The following is a 14,910-nucleotide window of genomic DNA, read 5'->3' on the forward strand; positions in this document are numbered from 1 at the left end:
TAAGACATTGTAAACCCTCTCTTTCAAGGAAGAGGGAAAGATTACTTAATTTTTTTTTTCTTATCTAAGACAAATTGAGAACTTACGAACTGAAGTTTAGACTTACAGGTGTCTAAACTTTGTTTTTCCTTTTCTTTCTTGTATAAGCGACATTCCTCCCGTGTCAGTGCTGAGTTTGTGTTCAGATTTATTTATCTCTAAAATGAGGAAAGTTGCAGCTACAACAACAGATGGACTTCTCCGATTTGTGTATCTTTCTTCTGCAGCCCATTAGGTTGAAAACTCAGTTCTGCATGTGTGTTTCAGTGCTACCTGAAGGCTACTCACCTGACGTGCAGTCTTTCTGAAAATGAGGTGCTTAAGGTAGAAGTAACAATCAACTGCATGTTTGACTGCAGTAGATAATTTTTAGTTGAGCTTTTAATTGCCTTTCATTTTGCATGAGTTCTGAAACATAAATGAATTGCAGCACCACCTGTGGAGTGCTCCCTGCAAATGTTAAGATGAAATGAGTGGGAAATACCAATAGCAGGCAACTTCAAGAGCAATGAAGAAAATGTTTGTTCTGTAAGATAACTTATCTAGCTCTATTTCAGTATGGCATAGTTTGAATAGGAAGTTAATTAATTGTTCAGCTTCCAGCCTATATTCACAACTTAACATTTGCACAATAAATCAACAAAGATGGGGAAGAAAATCTATTTCTAATGATTTCCAGGACCTTTGCCAGAAAAACGAAGGAGCCTATGTAAAGCAAGAAAGAACTGAGATAAAAATCTTTGCTTCACTGCATTAAAGTAGAATGGCTACAGCCTATGGAGTATTCCAGAAGCAACCGTAGACACGACATGTTGAGAAAGCTATTACTATTCTTACCTCCCCCAATCGCTAAACTGTATGGATTAAGGGAATATGTTTTTTAAAAAAAAAGAAATTGCTGTTGGTTATAGTACACCAAGGAAGTAAGTTATATTGGAACATCATCCTGAAGGTGCCATCCAGGTGTTGGCACTTGTTGCCCTAAATAAACTGGCAATGCATGATTCCATCCAGTTCCAGCTTAGCCTTCCTGAAGGTACTATTAAGGCAGATAATGCTAAAATGGAGGAGCCACAGGTGCAGACCTTAATGGATAATGGGAGTGGCATAATCCAAATGAAGATGTGCCTCCCACTGCAAAATGCTTCTCTCTTCGTGTAACAATTTGTCTACCTTCCTCACGGTTCTCCATATTTTTTTTTGTGCTTATCAGAATGTCACCTAAATAAGATTAAGCCTTCATCCTGTACTACTAATAGTAGTATTTTGGACAAGCAAATGAAATTAAACTTGTCTCCATATAGCCCCCCTGTTCCACATCTTGAAAATGCCAAGTTATGCAGTAAAATGTATAAAATATGAAGGTTTTAACTAGAATTTTAGTGTTACTATCCTTATTGTCACTAGGACTGCCCTTCAACAGAACAATCGCTGTTCTCAAATTGTCACAATAATGCAAAGACCTGATACAGATAAATGGAAATGTATACAGAATATGTAATTTTAGTGCCTCTGAACTGAATTGGAATAAAAAATGCCTTATAATAAATGCTGTATGTTTTAAGCATTTCATCAGTTAAAATATTTTCCACATTAATTGCCCCAGGCAGCCTGTTGGAAAACCATATTAGCTCTAAACATTCAGTTATCCAAAAATATTCAATTTTCCGTGAGCACGTTCTGTGTCCACCTTTGTCCAAACCGTTGCTAGATTAATATTATATTGTAAAGCGATGGAGCTCAAATCAAGCCTTATTCTTAAATGAGGGTTGAATTTGGGGAAAAAAAAAAAAATTAGCTCTGCAACCATAAAATATTTCACTGTTTCCACTTGTTTTGAAAGCATTGTTACAAAAATCATAAAAAGTATTAAAATGGTAACATTTAAATTGGGGAGGCAAATCTTACCTTTTCTAATTTGGATAAAGCGATAGAATAGCAGTCTTTGGCTCTGAACTGCATGAATCTCATATTGGCTGGGTGAGTTAGTTCTGTGATAATGCTTAGGCTTGAGAACAACCTGTAAAAGAATGTAACAGTTATACCTCTAATTATAAGAACTCACAAATATAAGGCTCTGCTATACTATATACTATAGCTTGTGCTCATATCTATGCTTTTAATGAAGTGCCTAAAACCTGTAGTGTGTTTTGGCACAATGAAATGCTGGTATAATAGCAGAGGAAACTACAAAATATACTCTGTAGAATTCACAAAGAAGCAAACGTACATTCAAAGGTTGAGCTTATAAAATATTTTAATGCTAGAAAGGAACCACTTAATTTCATTACCAGACATTTTATTTAATAATGTCAAAAATGACACAAATATGTAGGAAACAACAAAAAATGAAAAAGTATGTAGCCTGCACTTAGTAGTTTACATGCAGCCAGATACTGTTTTATTAGAACTGGCTTATGTACTCTGTCCATTTGATTTTTGAGTTTTGGTTATATGCTCTGTGTCTGCAGGCTGAGCAAAATAGTTGAAAATTGACACATCTTTGGAGTTCAGCAATTTAAATGTATACTTATATTCTCACTTTAAAATATTTACATATACAAAATATGTGTAAGTTAACACTGAGGCTTCCAATAACAAAAACAGCGACTTAAGTTTCACTCTGGCTGAATTACACAGATTTTCATGAGGCAGACTAAAGAGCCCCTCCCCAGCCCTCAGGGCTCTAAGATTATAAAGAAATTGGTATCTTATGCTGTGCAAATACTATAAACAAGTTGGAATAGAGCTCAGATTGTTATTTGAGTGTTTCCTCTACAGATTATTATCAGAACATGACATGCATTTGTACTCTGGTCTGCTGATCCTGAAAGTACTTATCTACATGTGACAATATATGATTGTTGTATTAATGACATCATTAATGTGGCTTCTGTTTAATTCAGATAAAAATTAAAGTGGTTTTCTTGAAAGCTGAATTTAGTAAGTTAGTGTCAAATGGAATCCAATGTACCTTTTTGGAAGTCTTTAGTCTTTTCCCTCATTTTTGTAGGGAGGAACTTCACTGAAATGGCAATTCAAAGCAGAGCCTAAATGTGGGGAAACGTATGTCAAAACTGTCTGTCAGTATGTGTTTATGCCACCTTAATGCAATACATTTTCCTAGGTTTGTTGATGCCAAAACGTAATGATCACATGATCCCAAACATGTTCTGAACATATGATCATATGATGGTAGAAATGCTAGCCATTATTATGTTTGCAGTTACGTCTCTGTGAATAACTAAATATTGAATGTGATCATATAAGTAAAATGGACTTGGCAAACTGGGTGAGAATGTGAATCACTTGATGACCCCACTGTAGCCTGAAAGGCATTGTGCATGCTCAGGCATTTCTGTGCCTTTTTAGCTCTTACAGTCAGACTCTGATACAAACTCTGAGTGGTGCAGAATCATTATACAAGGTGTACTTATCTCCTACTAAAGATTAAGCCCTTAAGGAATGGAGTCTACATACGTAAATTAAATACATGATAACCACACCCTTGAGATGCAACTGTGTACATCTTCAATTGTATGCTCTGTGTTATAAAAACCTGTGAAGTGCTCATGAAAATTGGGGGAAGAAAAAAAAAAAAAAAGGTCCTGGCAATAGCACACTTTTACGTATGAACTTGTACTTATTAAGTAGCTCAACAAATGTGTTAAATGTTCTGAGGAAGGAGAATAAAATTCTTCTGCATTAATTCTGTATTATAGAATTACTTATGCTTCTGGTTGGAAATTTTCTTGTATTGCTGTAGTAAAGGACAGGAATTCATATCTGAAAAATAACAATATAACATTCAGAAGTAAGAGTAACAGAAAACTAAAAGCTGATCCAATGATAAAATAGAAAAACTTACAGTAGAAAATGCAGGTTACTAGGTTTCTGTTAAAGACGGATTTAGTTTATCACCAAGATAGAAAACTGATTTATATTAGGAAATCAGTTTCAAACCTAGTATTGGTAAAACTCCTATTTTACTTATGAGTGCCTTTTAGCAGAATTAGGGGAAAAGACTTTCCAGGTAGTCAGGGCCAGATTGCCTCTTGTCCTGGGTGTAAGGCACAATGCCCGCAAGCTTTCGGCACTGGAGCGGGCTAATTCACTGCAAAGATCCCTCTTCTCTATCCCATTCTGGTAAAAAATAACTGGATGGGGCAGAGAAAGCCCTAATTAGCCTGATGGAAGACATAGCTTGCTCTTGAACTGATATTTGTGAATCAGACAAGCAAGAGATATCCTTAGTTCAGACAAGCAAGAGATATCCTTAGGTCTTTCCTGGACTAAAAAGATAAACCAAGAAAACAATGTAATGCCATCAGAACACCTAATTTGTTTTATCTATAAATTGCTGCTGACTGCTAGATACCAGCCAAATTATTGACTACTTATGTGCTGTCAATAGGCTTCTTGCAGTATTTGAAGCACAGCCTTCAAGATGTTAGCTGATAAAAACAGGGCCTCCCAAACACCAACATTTAAACTCATTAATTAATAGAAAGCAAGAGTGAATATAAGTACTCCTCCTAGTACAGACCTACTGCCTGGGGAAACCCACTATTTTTCTGAGGTGGACCCATAAATGTCAGTAAGGACTCAATGTTTGGCTTCATATTTCATATTAAAAAGTGAAAAGAATCCCTAGGACACAGTCCAAAACTACTAATTTCTCCTTGTACTTTTAAACTATGCTAATTTGTTCCTTCCCATTCAAAGGTTTAAAGATTTCCTTTCTTAGCCAGTGTAACCATTTGAGTCACACTTCTTTAACTGTAATTAAGTCAGATAAGCTAGCGTTGTACCACAGTTTTAATTGGTATGGAACAGCTTCTCGCCTTAAAGGTGCTAATAACTCTGTCATTGTAAACAATGCTTCTATCTTTAAGGGGTGTATTTGGGGACTCTTCTGGCAAAGCCAGGTTATTTCCTGATTGACATAAATTAATAATGTCAGAACAGGTATATGAGAAGTGGCAACCTAGGCCAAACACTACTGCCGCACACTTATGTCACCTTTTCAGGCCTATCCATAGCCCTTAATAAGGTGAGCTGACCTGAGTCAATCAAATCAATAAAGTTTAGATTAGCGTGTATCTTCTCAATGATTTCCCTTGGTGTCACTTAAGTACAGTTGTTCTTTACTATGTCCAGCCTCTTCTTTGTTAGTTTCTGGCATTATCAGCTATTATTAAGTAACAAAAAAAACTTTAAACATATTTTTAAAGTGAATTTGCAAAACTGTTTACCTTGGTGCAATGAATATAGTTTATTCTGTAGAACAGGTAAATGCCCCTACCGTATGCCTCTTCCCAAAGCTTAATTATTTCTACAGCTTTTACATAATATAAAAATGCAGTGAAATTATTGTATATGTACTAGGAAAAAAATTAGAAAAAATATAATTCATTCCTTGTGAAAGTTTACAAAGTTATCTGAACAGGATCTTTAGATCTTAAACAAGGTATTTATTCTGATTTCTTCTGATATTTGTAAAAAGTATCATGCAGCCTTAAAATCATACTGAACCAGATATATAGCTCGTATATGAGTTAAAGCTGCCATCTAGTTGTAAGCATTGTGCATGACAACTGAATGATTATATAGTGAGTTCTAGTTGTACACCTATGGTATGTAGTGTGCTATGAAATTTCTTTTTAGTATTTTTTACAAGGTAGAACACAACTACAGAAAAATCAACTTGTAGTTTTAAAGTTTTGTTTTATTCAACTCATTGTTTTATATTTCAGGGTAAAATGTATTTCTAAAAAACTTAAGTGATACGTGTCAAAACCTCAGTGAGATAGCCTAGCACAATATGGTTAAGTTTAGGCACTGACAGATTCAAAAAACTTTTTACTGTGCACCTTTCTCTGGTTTTATGTGGAAGACTTGACATAGAAAGGGCAGCAATATTGGACGATACTGAATCCTCTAGGGAAGGACACAATTTTGTCCAGGTCTTCTAGAATGAACAGGACGTGCTAGGCTTAAGCCCCAGATCAGGGCGGCATTTCATACTTGACTGTAGAGTGCATTTTGTTTTCTGCGGGGTTTTTTGGGGGGTGGTTTTGTTTTGTTTTTTAAGCAAGTAAGACTTTTTTTCAGTGTAAAAGGACATGTGTCTTTGGGTAGCTGTTGAAACAAGATATTTAACACAAAGTGAGGCTTTAGTCAGGAGAGGTCCTCAAAAGAACAAGAAATCTCAGTTTGTTTAGCTCTTCATGGCACTGCCTCCTCAGCTTCTTTACTAGACTGTTCATTTTTTCATTCTATTCAATTATTCCTTCATGACCCTTAGTATGTTGTCATATGTAAGGTTGCATACATGTGCCTAAAAACCTAACTTTTATTCAAAACTAAATACTCAAAATATGAACACCTACTACTAACATCATAGCGATGCATTGCTTACCTTTTAGAAGAATCTGTTTTTCATACTGGCTTTAGCATTACTGTGAAAGACTACCGCACTGAGGAGAAATTTATTTTCTCAACTATCTTTGGTCCTAAGTCTTCAAGATTAGCTTTTTCTTCCTTCCTGCAAACCTCATAGTTAACTTTTAAAATGATCATCCAATTTTGGGATGTACAGAATTCTGTCTGAGATTTCAGAATAACCAATACTCCGAGTGTATTGCTAAGTAGGGTGGGAAATGGTTTGCCCATGTAAGACACAAATTCATGTAAGGGAGAATGTAAGCAGAAGAAATAAATATAAAAAATTGATCACTTCCTATCTGGGCACAAAAGGCATTAATTATTTTACGATTAATGGGGATGTATAGATAGATTGCAAAAATATCTTACCTAAAGAGTGTTTGAACATTTACAATAGTCTTAGCATCTGCCATGTAGTCTTCCTCGGCACTCATTGTACTTTCTTTGTCCACCACCACCATATTAGCTGCAAAGGTGACCCCGCATCTTAGTAAGTCATCTAGGCTTTTGTGAAGAGAAAGAGGGAGAAAGAAACGAGCAACTTAAATATGGAACACTTAAACGATTAGGGATGGTTGGAATTTGCAGAACACAGGCCGAGTTGCTGGTTCCCTTCATCTCCATGTATGTATCATAGCTTCCAACATAATCTATATCAATTATATAATGGCAACTAATTGATGGAATATTAATAATTACTTTCCTTGAAGTCATATAGAATGCACTTCAGTAGGTTGTTACAGTACATCACCTTTTGCTAAAATAATAAATTTATTTCAACTTTTTAAAATAGACCTTTAACAGTTACTTGGGAAGTCCTTACATGCTGCAACAACTTGCTTCATTGCAGTTACTTCTGGCAATAAATGGAACAAAATAAATGCTTCGGGTTCCTCTTTCCCACAATTATATTTCTGTTTCAAAATGCTAAAAAAAGTTCTTCTGGGACATCAAATACATTTCTCTTTCAGGTTAATCTAGGAGTTGGAGTGTTCTCATAATGCTTTTAGGAGCCGCTTTGCACCAATAAAAGTTTGCACTCTGCTGGACAATGTTTCCTGTGAAGCCTGACCATAGACAACACTCACAGGCAACTGAGTTACCATTCCCATCATATCTTATAGCTTTGTTTCCAAAATGAAGCATGTTTGGTTTTTTTAACAATAATATTTTCCACAGAAACTAAGCACCTTTTGAAAAGTTTAAAAAGGTCTTTTCTGTAATAATAAAGAGTGCTAGGAACCTTTAGCAATCTTTATGAATTTCATGGTTTCCAAGGGAAACCAGGAAACTAAATTTTTGCATTATTCTGTCTACTTCCAAGGTGAAAAGCTGTTTTGGCATTATAATTGCTTCCCATTTGGCAATCTATAATAATAGTTAAGTCTAATGGTCCTGATAGAGTTTTTCTTTTCAGCAATGATCTTCTGAGGTTCCAAAGTTTACACTACCTATTATAAATTCTTTTCAAAATGTTGGATAAGGAAAACTCTACAAATTTGTGGTATTTATTTTGCATGATATACATGTCCTTCCAAAACAAATACATAATATTTTTTTAAACTGTGCAGTATCACCAGTGGTTGACTACAAGAAGAAGCAGCCTGTATTTTACATGATCTATATTAACAACTTCAGTGCACAAATAGAACTCTGACCTTTCTCTGAGTAATTTGTATTTCTGCTTTTTCAGTCTTTCAGTTGATGCCTGAAAATAGTAGCATACTCTGAAATATATGTATTTTCTGCTACTTTTTTTTTTAACGGCTACATTCAAGTAATTTGTGGAGTGTTTTTTTAAAATACTAATTTAGAAGTATTAAAATTCTAGTTCTCAGGTACCTCTAGCTATAGGTTTCTTTACACTGAATAGATTTCTACACGGTGGTGAAATCTGTTCAGTAACAGTTCTCACATCACTTTTACCTGAAGACTGTAGAACAGGTTTCTAATACTTGATGACATATTTTGGTTCATCCCAGCTATGAATTATGGTAAAGCTATTATTCTGCAGGTCACCCACTTCTAACAAAAAGGAGTAGTAAATGAGAGTAATTCCTTTGCTGCTGTTCTTCCTAAGATGATATTTCATGCCAGGTGTCCAAGTGACAAATATATTAGACACTTAAAAGGTTTTAAGTGGCACTTTGAGAATGTATTCTATACCTATTAAATAAGAAAGAAAGCTTCACATTTTTACATTGTAGTTCTTAGACATTATCAACTTCTATTAATTGTGTATGATTTAAAAACATGTTTAGGGAAACACAGGGAATAAACATGAACTATATTTTTAAAAGTCTTGCTATTGATAAAAACAGATGTCAAAAAAACCCCTACAAAATACGATTGGTTATCACATCAGGAATTAAAGCAATTGTATTGTCAGGAAAGATGCAGAAGTTCATGCTAGAACTCTAAACTGTAGAATTCTATATAAACACTTATTTCAAAGACTATATGCTACATTTATGTCTTATATTCATTTATGTACAGCAAAACACTTTTAGGGAGGGATTTAGTGTTTACCTTTTTGAAATAAACTCAGAAAATTTAATGAAAGTTTAAATTTCCATGTTATTAAAAACAGGTTAACATTTTTGGGTTATCAGTTACTTTGGATACTTCGAGTCAATTATTCTGCTGGTATGAATTCTTTCTATAATTGTTTTTGAATACAGAGTTAAAGTAGATGATGTGAACAACCTGAGACACTTTATTTTTGTTGTTTAGAGAAAGATATGTAGAAAGTGAAAACAATTTCTGTAGGTTCTTTGCAAATCTCACAATGACTATATCACCAAGGTAAATCTGTAACTATGTCACTGCTATAAGTAGTTTTAAAGCCCTTGTTGCAACAGGTTGAGATGGAGAAACTTTGAATCTGAATTCTGTTAATTCAGGGCAGGAAATAAGTTGTTTTGGTTTTTTTGGGGGGTGGGTTTGGTTTTTTGTTTTGTTTTTATTTCTACCTGAGGAATGAGTATTATTGGCTTGTAGCCCCAGCTCAAAATTAGCTATGTAGTGAAACAAACCATTTTATTCTTTAAATTGACACTCTACACACAGGAGTTTACTAAGACGCTGATTAGCCCTTGCTCTTCTCTTGTTTCTGCCTGATTTTTACATTGAATCTATGCTGCTAAACCCAGATATGCAAAAATGTATTAGCAGAGATGAAGACAGAAATGTAGGAATAGGTGATATTTTAAGTAGTGGAAGGTGAAGACTGTTGGACACATTCAAGACTATCAGTATTAGTACTGTCTACATTCCATACCTATCTTTACAAAACCCTAGTCAGTAAAACCAAACCAATTATAACTAAGTATAGAATGACACTAGAATCAGGGCTAAACCTGGCAATTTATAGAAACATATTAATCCATCTAAATAAGTGTTTATCTTATGTTTTTGAAGATATTAACCCATATTTCCTGTCATACTTTTCACTAATGATATCCTTTGTAAGTCAGAAATTTAAAATCCCAAATTATAGCACACAGACACAAACCATGCATGCAAAATGATAATCTTCAAATACAACACACACTTAAACATGCAATGACGATACACACAACAAACCACTGAGCACTACAATGTTAAGGTTTCTAACAGTTATTTCACCTACTTGTCGATAGAGCCCACCATGTAGTAAACCATTGGAAACCAACAGATTGCATCCAGAAAATGCATATCTGGCCTAAGCAGCAGATGGGATTACAAAAGGAAACACAATATCACAACAGCAGCATCTCTTCTAAAATATTTCAATAAACTGGTAGCTTTTAAAAAAAAATGAAGAAACAAACAAAAAAGAAAACAAAAACGAAAACCCCAAAACCTTTTTTAAACTTTGGCAGTGTATTATCACTTTAAACAGGCAATAGGTTTGCAGAAAGCTGTGAATCAACAGTTTGCTGTGATCATAAAAGAATGATCAGAATGAACATGCTTATTAATATATGCACCTCTTAAATCAGAAATTTTATGGCACGGTAAAATTCCAAATATAAGAATAGGAGTACTTAAAATAAGCAGTAAGAATTCTCAATTAAAATGTGAAGTAGAAACCCAATCATTATTTGATTTTTGTGCCAACAGCTCCATTCAAGTCAATGACCAATCTTAGGTAAAACCTTATTTTAAAAAAGGAATGTGAAAACTAAGATACTGTATTTTATTGCATTGTTTCTTTTAATCATAAATTTTACTGTGTTTCTTCTTACATACCAAGAAGCAGCAGAAATCTTAAAACACATGATGTGTAGATATCAGAATAAGCATACTGTAATAAATTGCCTTGATAAATAAAGAAAATAGGAATATAACAATAAGGTATAGATATGTTAATCGAAGGTGGCTGAATTCCTAAGTCAAATGAAGTAAATCCCAAAATTCCAATTGACTTGAATGGTAGCCTGAATTCCATCTCACACATGTATGAAAAACCGTGCTGGCTTTTCAGCTAGCTTCTGCAGTCCCATGCTGGCCTTTCAGATGAGTCACTGCAAAGGCTGTATAGAGAGAGACAACACTAAGGGTATTAGTTTAATTAGCAACCATAGCTTTTACTTTATGCTAATAAAAAGTGGGTTTAGCTGTAAATGTCACAATATTACTGAAGTACGTAAGCTCAGCCACTGTGCTGGAAAAGAGAACAAGCACTAGAGGGCACAGTATGCTCACATCTTTAACCCTAAGAAAGTAAAATCAGAAGTCCTTTAGCCTAATTTAGGCTTTTGCCAATTTGTGTAATTCACTTTATGCCATAATATGTACATTAAAAAAGCTTCTGTTTTGCAAACACGGGTGTATACAGCTTCACCAAGAGCTGTCTGAGGCAAAAGTGGGACACTTCACAGCACGTCTTTGTATAATAAATCACTTAAACTAGAACATATGTATTCAAAGGGAAGTGTCAGCCCAGAATCAGAACCTATAAGGAATTTCTCCTGCTGTCATTTCTTTGAGTCAAGTTTGACCTAATTTTCTGTATGTGGCTGACCTCCATTACTGTGTCTTCCAAATTGTGATTTTAAGTACTTGAACAGTATCAATTTTGAATATCTGGTGCAAGAAAGGCCATGAATTCCATCAATCTCCAGACAGATACGGTAGTAACAACTATATTGCAGGGTTTAATTTTATTCCATGACTTCATATAATAGTAGACAAAGTATGTAGGTGTGGGTGTCCTACGGGGTTAAAGAACTTGTTTATCTTGGATGTTAATATTATTAAAAATATTCCTAACTGGTCCAGGCCACTAAGTGCCTTGTGTTAAGTAGGTTAGCATCATCTGAAGTGCTGTGAAACTGTTACACAGTTTGTTTTTTACAGTGGTTATGAAGTTACTGCAGTAATATTCACATTATTTGGGTATTTTTAAGAAATGCTTAGCTGCAACATCGGCTGTGAGGAATAAGGACATTTAAATTCATTATGGTCATTTACAGACAGTAAAAAGTCAATTTTATATATGAAAGTGAACATGGGGTATTATTTTTGTCACCAACTTTTCTCAAAGATAAATGCGCCATAATGTTTTTGATTTTAAGTTGGCCATGTGTGAAGAGTGATCATCTATTGAAGTAATGGTAAAATTAGTTTAAAATGTATTAAAAAAAAAAAAAATCTACTTACGGGTTATCCAGAAGTAATACAATGGGATTTAGTTCTTTCTTTGGCCGGTAATAAGCTCTGAGTGGAACAATGAAGTTATATAAGCCATTTCCAGCAGTTTCTGCTGCAACTATAATCAATTTATTTTTGAATCCATAGGCTTTGGCGTCTTCATAGTAGTTATGTTGGCATCCCTATAATCAAAACAGGAAACAAGCTCAGTGGATATGAATAAAGCGATTTAGCCCATTAAAGGGTTTTACCATTAGACACAGAAAATTGTATCAGATGACCTGATATAGACCTGTTCAGACATAAACAAATGCTTGGTGATGAAAAGGATGAGAAAACATACTACAGCTTAGTGAGTGCTGAGCAAACCTCATTTCTGAGCAGCAAGCAGAATTTAATTCTGTTCAGATGCAAGAGACAAATGAGAATGCAGTTGTAACCAGTCACAGAAACTCCCTTTACCTTATCTAGTCTTAGACAACAGAATGGTACTTTTTCATGCAGAAGATGACAGAATGTGGGAGAGCTTCCAATATATGGAGAGTAAGGAGGATAGCCTTTGGCATACCTAGAATAAAACAAACATTTTTTTAGTATAGCAAATTAAAGAAACACAGTTATCTGTACAACTATTTTATGGGATGTTTATACCTATGTCTAAGTTTTGCCGTTATCTGTAGCCTAGCAGACTCAAGTACACAAAATGAACTATGTTTAATAAGGATCAAAGGAAAATATTCTGTAGCTTCAACCAATTTGATACAATTTAGTGATAGCTAGCATGCTTTTGTGTATTGGAGGAATTTTTCTTGGGGTTTGTCTTTTTTTTTGTATAGGCATCTTTGGAAATGGGCTGACGTATCATAGTGTGCTGTCCTAGTGTTTTGAACACATGTACTGGAAACATCTAAGGAAGGAAAAAGGAAGAAAAGAAAATAGAAATAATTGTCGTACTTCTGCTCTTCCTTCTCCACTTTTCTTTCAAACACTTATCAAGAATGAGTGAGGTCATTACTACCTTCTTGCTTTAATAATGTACTTTCCACATGATTGGAATAGATTTTAAATGGCAAATCCTCTTGCAGATGAGATGAATTTTCTAACTGGCCTTAGATTTTAATAAGAGGCCTTTCAAATACTTGTATTTCCGTCTGCAAATTTAAGATGACGTGTTCTATTATTTTTTTCATTGATGCTTTATGATCTTCCCTGGGGCTTCTCATGCTTGCCTCTGTTGGAGATGGGAAACTATGCTAGGTGAGCCACTGCCTTAATTGTGTATTTCAGTTTTAATACCTCTGTCAGTAATCCCAATAAACATAATTGCTTATCTGCATGGCAGTTACAGGATTGAATCTTCTGTTTTTATCTGAGTAATGCAACATTACTTTCAGTAACATGCTAACAAGCATTTTAAATTAGATGTAATAATTTTGACTCATACTGCTTTTTTGTTATTCCTACATTTTGAAGTCAGACACCTAGGCCCAGCGTTCAACAACCCTGTTGAATGATCTGATTATCATCGCATTCTCAGGACAGAAATACTTATCTGTTTACAAATTAGTTGAGTCCTGTCTTTATTACTAGAGAATGTAAGAGAAATGGTCATAAAAATGCTATAAAAAATTGCAATGCACAACTAGATCTCTAACGGAGTATAGAAAATCTCCAGCAAATGGAGGAGTTAATCTGCTTTGGTTTTCTTATTTCAAAATAGCTATAATGGCATTCTGCTAACAGAAAATAGCATTCCATAAAAGGGAATACTTTCATAATTGGCCTTTATAGTCTCACACGTTACAACTGCTTGGATTGATGTATGTCAAAAATCATCCATGTCATTTACATAATATCAGCTTTTCAAATTGTTGTTTATTTTATATTTAGTATACATACTCTAAGCCTGCAGAGACTTCATCATCTGATGGGGTAGTTTCATCTTCTGACTGGTCACTTAGCAGGTCACATGTCTGAAGTGAGGATGAGTCTGCAACCTCCAAAACAGGTGCTATACTGGGTCTTCTGCCCTCTTTACCTCCCTCTGAAGGAAGAGCTAGCGTAGGTCCGCTGGATGTTCGGCATCCTGTATCTTGTAAATCCATAGCCACTGTCCCTGAAGTAGCGTTGAAAGCATTTTCTCAGTGTGGTTGTCAAAACATTTGAATGATATTCCCATACTTAGTGGGGATTACCCGAGTATATAGCCAAAGACTGAAAGGAATACTATATTGATTGTGTTTATTACATTAAAATATAACAAATATTTAAACTATACCTGAGGAAGTCTTTTCCTGCAAAGTAGCACATTTTCTGACCATTACTATCAATTTTTCTTGTTAACTACCTTTTAAAAATCGTACCTTATATAATTAACCTCTCTCTTTATATATGTATCAAGAACCTGTAAGTTTTTATTAAGCAAGGGCATTTTTTTAATTAAAGAAGCTTATGAAAACTTATTGCAAACTACCAGTTATAAATGACAAAGGAATTACCCATGTGATTTTCTTAATTATTTTGTTTTGCATGCATTTTATTATTACTTTTTTATACAGCAGTCTTAAGAGGTTTAATTCCATATTGTCAAGTAAAAGAAAAACATAACTAAACTATGTTGGGGTTGTTTGTTGTGGGTTTTTGTTTGTTGTGTTTGTTGTTTTTTTTTTTCGGGGGGGGTGGGGGGTGGGGGGGGGTGGGGGGGGGGGGGGGGTGGGGGGGGGGTGGGGGGGTGGGGTGGGGGGGTGGGGGGGTGGGGGGTGTGTGTGTGATTTTTTTTTTGTGTGT

General features: G+C 34.8%; 1 protein-coding gene across 8 annotated transcripts in view; it reads right to left on the reverse strand.

The window, feature by feature from the left end:
* The window catches only part of KCNT2 (potassium sodium-activated channel subfamily T member 2), a 144,411-nt gene that overhangs the window by 24,812 nt on the left and 104,689 nt on the right, over positions 1-14,910 (reverse strand). For all 8 annotated transcript variants that reach the window (XR_012661174.1, XM_075097210.1, XM_075097207.1 and 5 more), the window contains 5 exons: positions 14,023-14,239; positions 12,586-12,691; positions 12,133-12,305; positions 6,856-6,990; positions 1,948-2,059 (listed from right to left, as the gene is read on the reverse strand). Coding sequence is in view for 7 of the 8 variants with exons in the window: in XM_075097210.1 (XP_074953311.1) it covers positions 1,948-2,059; positions 6,856-6,990; positions 12,133-12,305; positions 12,586-12,691; positions 14,023-14,239 (743 nt within the window). In the remaining variant the exon portion in view is untranslated. The remainder of the gene's footprint in view (positions 1-1,947; positions 2,060-6,855; positions 6,991-12,132; positions 12,306-12,585; positions 12,692-14,022; positions 14,240-14,910) is intronic.

The sequence above is a fragment of the Phalacrocorax aristotelis genome, chromosome 6 (assembly GCF_949628215.1).
Source record: "Phalacrocorax aristotelis chromosome 6, bGulAri2.1, whole genome shotgun sequence".
NCBI classification, from domain to species: domain Eukaryota; kingdom Metazoa; phylum Chordata; class Aves; order Suliformes; family Phalacrocoracidae; genus Phalacrocorax; species Phalacrocorax aristotelis.